The sequence below is a fragment of the Gavialis gangeticus genome, unplaced genomic scaffold, assembly GCF_001723915.1.
Source record: "Gavialis gangeticus isolate Ggan-Ray unplaced genomic scaffold, GavGan_comp1, whole genome shotgun sequence".
Classification (NCBI taxonomy): Eukaryota; Metazoa; Chordata; order Crocodylia; family Gavialidae; genus Gavialis; species Gavialis gangeticus.
The window spans coordinates 21,834,226-21,843,027 of record NW_017728998.1 but is presented as its reverse complement, the minus strand read 5'-3'; the positions used below and the strand labels follow the sequence as shown (position 1 = coordinate 21,843,027).

Genomic DNA, 8,802 nt, shown 5'->3' with positions numbered 1-8,802 from the left:
GTTTTTTGGTATTGCCGCCGGATTGTTTGGTTGGGGGGGGGGGGGGGGGGGGGGGTTCTTCCTTTTTTGTACCTGCAGCTCTCTGGAAAGCATCAACAGCATTTTCAAGTCCAGACTGGGTCTGTCGATTACACCTTGTACCAATCTGTGTGTAGAGGGCTCCAATGTTAAATAAAATGCTGGCTTTTTCTAGCAACAGGTTTTGCTGACAGACTGGGACTCCAGTGAAAGAATCGTACCTTTGGTGGGGGAGAAAAAACAAAATGAGATTAAATGTGCCAGAAGGACCACAAAGCACAGGAAGACAATGTTTTCATTCTGCTTTCTGAGAGTTGCAAGCTCTGTATGTTTATCATGCTTCATTTAAAGCTGAAGGCCAGGATATTCACTTGTATGTACTGCAAGTGCATTTGAGTCCTATGAGCTAGCTAGCTTATGGAACTTTCTTAAAACGCACTTTGTCCCTTTTTGCAATGCTTGACTGGAACTTCAACAGCTTTTCCTTGACTGAAGGGTGGGTACCTCAGTTCCTCATCACAAGCAAAAGATTTAAATCCAGTGAGTCAAATTCTGCTTCTATATGGTGAGGAAATACACCACCCCAGGAGCACCCTCAACAATTTACAATAGTCTCCTGGCTCAGCTGCCCTTCCTAGTAAGTACAGAAGATGAAGCAGCAGCTCCCTTGCCTGGTGCTGCATGGACTATCAGCCAGGACCCAAAGTCCAAGTAGCACATGCAGAAGATTTAATTTACCCTCACTCCCTTGTGCAAGCAGATAGCCAATGTTACCATCTTTATTACTGACCTTACTCTCAGTATAAAATGGGCCTTATTTCCTTCACCTTTACTGCATGTACTAAATGCATATCAATATAAATATTACATTCACGGTACAAAAAATGGTTTCAAATTAGATAGAATTAGTTTAACAATATTCTACTTGTGGGGGTGGAAAAATTGGAAGTACAACTTACCATGTAAATAAGATCCCCATGTGTCTGGTAGGTGGAAAAAACCTGTTTTCTACGAAGCCAAGTTGATTGAAATAGCTAATCAACATCTCAATGCCAGCTTCATCTCTGCTGGGAGTACGGCAGGCCTTAAAGAACAAAGGCAGTGTCACAAAACGAATTCTGTTTCATTTCAGAATAAATGTTTACAGTAAGGGCAAAGTTCTGCACTAGCTGAAAGCATCTGGACTTCTGCATAATATGAAAATGTCCAGAATATGGGAATTAGAAATTCAGGACAAAAGCTCAGCCCTGATGTATGGACACAGCTCTGAACAGCTACGTTGTGCAGTGCACAGAAAGCAGCATCCGGCCCCAAAAGCACAGGCTAGTATATGGTAGGCAGTTCTATCACACTCTGAAAAAGACTTGGTTTCCTATGTTGGACACTAGGTATTTTCTGAACTACTGAAGAAAATCTAACAAATGGCTAATAATTAGAAATATTTAGTTTTCTGCTGCAGCTCTCTCCTAATTTTGTTACTGCTTTCACACCTCACTTGAAAATTCTTTAATCTCTCTTCCCCTCCCCCATTACAATTTAAATATTTTACAGATAAAGTTTTGAATTTGCAGGTTGGGTCTAATTGGTGGGTTCAGTCACGTTGTAATGACTCTTTCATGCCTTTCTTTGCCCTTTTTTAAAATCAATTAAGATTGTAAAGTTGTTAGGGTGTGGAGGCAGTCATCTGATATGCCCTATTATTGCCGCCTTATGTGTGGAGGAAAAGTAAATAAGAATAAGCTAACCTTTGACCAACACAGTTACCTGCCAGGGTGGATAACAGAAACATAATCTGATGCAACTGTTTAATTAAAACCTGCAAGATTAGAACTGTCTAAAGAGATTACCATGCAATACTCAAACCCACTTGTCTCAAATCCGTAAGATCTGCAATTTCATCTTCGTATTCTGAGCTGTCTTCACTGTAATGTTCCAGGATGAAATCCTAAAAATATGGGAATAGCTTTAAACATTTAAACCAAAGCAATAGGTTTCTCTGCAATTATGAACGGTGTCCTGAATATTTAAAAACTATTTCCCCTTCACAATGAAGGGAATGTGTTTTTTAGGACACAAAAGTCAAGTGTTTTATACTTATGTGATGGTATAAAAAGTTAAGAGAAGCCAGTTGGAAGCTGTCTGTGCTCTGACATGCTCAGATTAGACCGTTCTAAGCAGAAAGCTGCAGCATCTCATGTACTCCATGTCCCTGCATTTCAAAATGGTGGCAGGAATACTTTAACTAAAGCTCATCAAGTAAGCTTTAATTAAAGGTGCCCCAGCTGCTATTTTGAAATGCAGGGACACTGAATACATGAGATGCGGCTCTCAGGAGTTGCTCTAATTAACCCAACCCCCACCCCAGAGCAGGTAGACAGGTGTCCTTGCTCTGGTATCAGATACAAGGGATGGCAGTCTGGGTAAAGGAACAGTAATTACATCTTCTCCACTTGTTTTACAACCTGTTCTTTTGTAAGCAACATCTAAACACTTAAAACTACAAACAGCAAAGGAGTCAAGTGGTCATAAGATACCCAGCTCAGGTATCTCTACACTGCCCTATGTTCTACAGTGTAGACAGACTCCCTTACATCCACAGAGTAGCCTCAGTAGTCTTAATGCAGCATGTTAACAGAAGGATGTGCGAACTCTTTATTTCTACTAGATTTCCACCATTGTGACTCCATGGATCCACAACATGCAAGTTAAACAGTTTACACCAAGGCACCCAACCTTTTCACCTCACAGGCTTGGTGAGTGGTGCCAAGTCAGTCCATGGACCAGATCCAATCTGTGAGCCTGATCAAGTGCACTTTGCAGGCCCAGACAGGGCCCAATTTAGCTGCATGGGGCCTGGGCCCAATCCAGCTGCACAGGGTTTGGAGATTTGCCGTCAGAGTGGTGGCAGTGTTAATTGCCATTGCTCCCCTGCTGCCAAGTTCCCAGACCCATGTGGAGCCCTGCGAGCCAGGCAACATGGCTCTGTGGACAGGATCCGGCCTGCGTACACAATTTATTTACAGAAGTCTAAATTAGTCTAAGGGTGCTTAACTGAAGTCACTTTTCAAATCATTCTCTGAATTTGAACTGTAAAGTTAAAAAATGATCAAAAGAAAAGGGAAGATTTTTTTTTTCTGATTCAAACAATCATTTCCCAAGAAGGAGAATTTGGGGCTTACACCACAGCTTTCAGTGAAAACCCAAATTCTCCTCAAGTCCCAATCTATGCTCCTGTCTGAGACAAAACTCCCATTGAAGCCAGTGAGCATTTTGCTTGGAAGAATGCAGATTAAGTTACTCTGGGAAGCTGAAACTGAGTTGCTCTTGGCTTAGTAAAGCTGCTGTTGTTTACTTGCTCCATGGAGCAGGGCTGCTGATTGCCAGAGGCAGGGAAATGAAACAAAAACAGCCTGCCTTCCACAGATTTCATCATATAATTCAAACACAGAAACACTAAACACAGCCAACCCCACCAAAATAAATATCTATAAAAGGCGCACACTCCTGTGCCAAAGGGAAGACCTCTATAATCTTTGCTGAAAATTCTTTTGTGCAATCAAAAACCTGAAAGTGTGAGAACACCTTTAAATCCACATTAAAGATGGCATTTTTTTGTCTGAGCAAAATCCTTGCTCTCAGGTGTAATGTTATTTTACTAGTTTAGGGAAAGTACCTACATAATGGGGAGAAAACAAGATCCACTCTGCATATCAGGTCCCTGGACTTAGAAAGCAGTGGTGCAAAACATGCTTAAAACTGCCCTACCTGATTAGATGGGGCTGCCCCAGTCCCAGGAATGCAGAGTTATTATAGCTGCCTCTGCATCTCATTCTGCTTCCCCTGCCCAGCATAGGCTGGCTATGCCCCTCACAAGAGACAATCTAGGCATATATGAGTACTGATACATTTGGGTTTTCTGTCTGGATGCCAAACTATCCCCCAACTGCCCTAAAAAAGCACAAGTGTGTGCAACCAGATTATTTAACTGATCCTCATCCAGATGGTAAGATCTTCTGGAGAAGGACCTGGTTTGGTTTGAACTATGGAGTGCCCAGTGCCCTTCTGAATACCATAAAAAAGAATAAGTCATCATCACTACTAGCCTAGACACAAGAGAACAGAAAAAATTCTGTTTAGAAAGGTGCACATCTAGAGTCATGCTACTGAAGTCACTGGGACTGTTTCCCTTAAGAAGATTTAATATCAAATGCTGGGTATGTCTTAATGTATTATGTTCTTAATTGATCACATTAAAATCAGGTCAGCGCAAATAAAACAAAAATGTGTTTAGAATTTGTACCTAGCACTACACCTCTTCCAACTTAACTACTCTGCAGTTTTCCTACATGTTAAATAACTGATTCTAAATATTCTGTCTTTGTAATTTACCTTAAGGGGGATAGTGAAGTCCACTTCTTTGGTCTCTTTCAAACCGAGTGGTACCAAGGGAATGCTGAAAGCTTCTCTGTGGCAAGAGAAAAAACAAAACAGAAAATGAATCCCTTGTTGTCTGTTGCTCATTTGGCAGTCGTACCTCTCTTTCTCTGCATAGCCACTGGCTGGGCTTCCTCATGAGTATCCATGTAATATGCACCTTTTCCTTTGTACTAGGCAGCATTAAGTATAATTGTTCAGCCTCACACCATGCATTTTCCTTGTTTTTTTAAAAAGCAACATAAACAGCCAAAATGCATGCTCCAATTTCAGGAATGAAAGAAGCATATGATGGGGAAGAAATATATCACGGTGTGTCTCCTGATAAATTAGGACACCACTAATGTGTTTGTGAGTAGGGGGAGCTGTTGGCCCCTGTGTGGGTAGGCAGCAACTAAAGTCTATCTGCAGTGAAAAGGGAGACTCTCTCTCTCCCCACCCAAGCTGTACCCAGCCAGCATGGTCACTGGAGGATAGCCAGAGCCCACTTGTATCAATACTCTTCTGCAAGTGGAAAGGACAGCAGAGACCTCAACAAAATAAGGTCTGCTCTGGAACCCTGCCATACTGAGTCATTCTACCCCAAAGGACCAAGGAGAAGAGAAAGGGTAGATTCAACTTTCCTTTGTTTGCATACACCACATGAGCCAGAAGCAGCTCTACCATTACAGGGAGACATGCCAGGTAAGGCCTATGCTAATTTTTTATGTTTAAGCATTCTAGTTTGCATGCATCAGCCACTGATGGAAATTGGTCTCTAGTGCAGGTGAATGGGGGGGTCTGACCTGTTCTGACACAAGTGGAATCAGATGATATGTTTTAAGAAATAATGTGCAATACTCTAGCTCCTAGAGAATGTTAGGGTCAGGGAAGAATGCAGCCCATAAAACATTACTACGGAAGGTGATAAGGCAGGGAATGGCAACACTAGAAAAAACCGATCCTTGAGAAAAAACAATCATCTGGATCTAGGGATAAGTCTGGCTAATACGATGTGGGTACTAGAAGTCTGCTTGTAGGACATCTCGTATGAATAGAGACAGCAGCAAGCATTTAGCCCCAAATGTGAAATCTGTTTATATATGTCTTTCTCTAAATAAAAAAAAATCCTATTTCAAGGAGAAAAGGCACCAGTTGTACAGTGTGTTGAGTAGATAGATACTAGTCTGAATGGAAAAGTGCCTCCTTTTTGTGTCTGAGGCCCAACTAATCAACAGCTTATTCAATCTTTTCTTTTTCCTGCAAATGCACGACTCACTTTCTAATCATTGTTTAAGTTGACCTAATTTTAACTACAAACACTAAGGGTATGATTCATTTATGGTCTCCCAGTCAGCAAAGCTAGGAGAACCTAAGCTGCCTGTCTCTGGTGATGAAGTCTGTGCAGAGAGCAGCACTGTCATCTACTCATAAGCCTTGTGCCTTAGAGAAAAGCCCTGGAATTGACTGGTATGATTCAGAAAGTAGGCAGGGACAGCTGGGGAGTAATGAAGAACTTAGGCAACAAAAATCAGTGCTTATTCAGGCCACCATGTAGAGAGGCCTCCTGGTGGAGTTGACAGCTTTGCCCCATGACAGTGGGGCACAAATACCTTTATAAGCATTAGTAGATAATGAAAACTGCGTACACCTCATCAGAAATTGGAAGGAACAGTTAGTTGGTGTTGCAATGCTAATACAATAGTTCATTTGGAAAAACAATCTGATACAAACCAAGCTGCTAAAAAAAGACCTATTGATTTAATTCATGTCTTTCATAATCCATGTTAATTAAACTAATGAGGCTGTGTACAATTTTCAGCATGCCCCTGTTTCTCTAAGACAGTTCTCCAAATACAATTTTGGTTTTTAGTCACTGAAATGTCAAATCCATAGATTAAGAATAGAGAAATTCATTGCTTATATGGATTCATTATGGGAAAATGAAAATCTCCTTCGACCACGCGGCCAGTATCAGATCAGGGGACATACTAATAGTATTCTTACAGTCTTATGAGTAGTCACACAAACATGCTTAGGGACAAGTACACTTCTCAACTTGTTGGCAAGTGCACAATATTCAGCTGTCAACCAGACCAAGACAGACAGAAAACAAAAGTGGGGGTTGCATTTACACAGTTCCTGTTGCTTCATCAAAAATTTGCTGGGACAGATTCTACTCTCATTTTTTGCTGTTAGATGAAAAACCCCCTTTTTCCCTGTTAGGTCTTCTTGACATGCAACCCATGTTTTGTAATAAAGAACCCTAAATTATACTCTTTCTTCAAAGATGGTCTCACCAAGGTATCACTAAACAGTATCTCTAATAAGCAAAAGGTCTCTGTATAATGAAGAACCATTGCCTAATTGCTCTCTAAGCCATCATGCTTAAAACAGGAGACAGGATAGTCTCTAAACTGGTAAAGCTTACTGCTAGGTAGAAGACTGCATCATGACCTCATGACAATGAAAAAAATCACTGGATTTACAGAGAAGAGTGGTGTTTCTCCTAGTGCATTCCCAAAGTAGCTTTGGGAGCGACAGGAATAGTGAGGACTGGCTCTCCAGTTTTCAGGCCTTAAGCATAACCTCTGTTTCTGTACCATCCCAGTCAATCCATTCTAGCAACAAGAGCGTGACTCTCAGTTATGTCTTTGGCTGGAAGTATGACAGCTTTGTGTCCCAAACTTTTTGTTTTAGTCTGTTAAGAGCCTAGAGGCTGCCAGGTTGGGGGTAGCCCATTTAATGGTACGCAAGCAGAAGGTTAAAAGTTTGCTGCTCTGAAAGGGGACTATTTTACACTGTTTTCCCAACTTCCCTTTTCCTTTCCCTGATTATATGTTGGCTGCCCAGAGATCTGGCCCCCTGTAATGGTCAAAGAGGGAAGAGAAAGCGGTTCTCATTAAAGTGAAAATATATCTGTTCCCACCCTTTTCATCTACACGGCTCCCCCCTTCTTGGCATTTCCTGGGATTTCCCCACTTCCCTATGAGAAAAGTATGACCTATAATTAAGGCGACAGACAAGAGCTACAAATGTCACCTTTATTCAGCTTTACTTAACCTGTGGCCTGCAGTTTGGGACTCTGTATAAACAGCATTAAAAAAAAAAAAAGGAAACTGTTCAAAAGAGGTAGGGGTGGGAAAAATAACAGTGCACTACTCTTAAGCAGTGCTGCCTCTGTGAAGACCAGGATCAACAACCCTTCCCTGAAACAGTAAAACGATTTTAAATGATCCACCAAAGGACTCACTGGGCTCCTATAGACGTGGAAATCCAGCACATCAGAGCAGACTCGATTAATCTGCTCTGATTAACTGAGTCTGCTGGAGCACGGGAACTGACACGCTCCAGCAGCCTTCCACGTCACATGTATCAGCATCCCTGCACTGAAAAAATGGTGTTGTGGCACTCTGAAATAAAACACATTTGCTGAGCTTTAGTTCAAAGCATCCCGCCACCATTTTGTCGGCACAGGGACACTGATACATGTGATGCACGAGTGCTTTTCATTAGTGCGGCTTGCTAATCAAAGTGCCTGGCACCGCATCCCAACGCACATGTAAAAATGCCCTTTGAATTTCTGGGATCTGTCACAAACCTGCTCTCCCACCTCTCTCAATACTACTGTACTTCCCTCTTTCCAACTACATCTGTGGTATAATCTGACTTGTTAAATTATATAAAGGCTTTTCACACTATGAACAAAACATTTTCCAAGCAGAACATGGAGTTTTGTCAAAAATTGCCATGGAGAATTAGAGCAATTTTTGGTGGAATTTCACTTCGGGAAAAGTGACCGGTTTCATTTTGGTTTAGGTTAATAATCGCTCTGCCTCATAGTAGCTATAATTCTGGGTTGTTCTTGTTAGCATTCTCCCCTGTGACACTGCTTCTGTGACTAAACCACTGCAGTGATTCACAGGACTTCCACAACAAACCAAGATGGCAGTCTGTCTACAACAGGGGTGTCCAACCTTTTTGAATGTAAGGCCGGATCATGAACTTTTTATCACCAAGTGGGCCGGTGAGCCATATTCAAGCACCCTCTGTCCTGGGCCAGAGAGACCCTGCCTGTGTAGCCCTACTGCACCTGCCTGTTACTGCAAGGTTTGTGGTAGCTGCTGGTGGGCAGGGGCAGGAGGGACCCATTCTGCATCCAGCCAGCTACTGCCCCAGAGACTGAAGGGGAGAAATAAATAGCTTCACATCCCCATCCCCCAAGCAGCGCAGCCCCACAAGCTGGCGCTGCCTGAGGGGGGCTGGAGCAAGGCGGCTGCTGCACCACAGCCCCTCACCCACCTGCCCGCACGGCCCTGCTCACCAAGGTGCACAGCTGCCTGCACACACAACCCCGGTGGCCTCAGCGCT

General features: G+C 42.5%; 1 protein-coding gene across 2 annotated transcripts in view; it reads right to left on the bottom strand.

Moving 5' to 3' along the window:
- RHPN2 (rhophilin Rho GTPase binding protein 2) overlaps window positions 1–8,802 on the bottom strand; it is a 53,941-nt gene that overhangs the window by 18,874 nt on the left and 26,265 nt on the right. For both annotated transcript variants that reach the window (XM_019505594.1, XM_019505596.1), the window contains exons 4-7: window positions 4,408–4,483; window positions 1,886–1,963; window positions 978–1,102; window positions 73–239 (exon numbers count right to left, since the gene is read on the bottom strand). In XM_019505594.1, coding sequence (XP_019361139.1) covers window positions 73–239; window positions 978–1,102; window positions 1,886–1,963; window positions 4,408–4,483 — 446 coding nt within the window. The remainder of the gene's footprint in view (window positions 1–72; window positions 240–977; window positions 1,103–1,885; window positions 1,964–4,407; window positions 4,484–8,802) is intronic.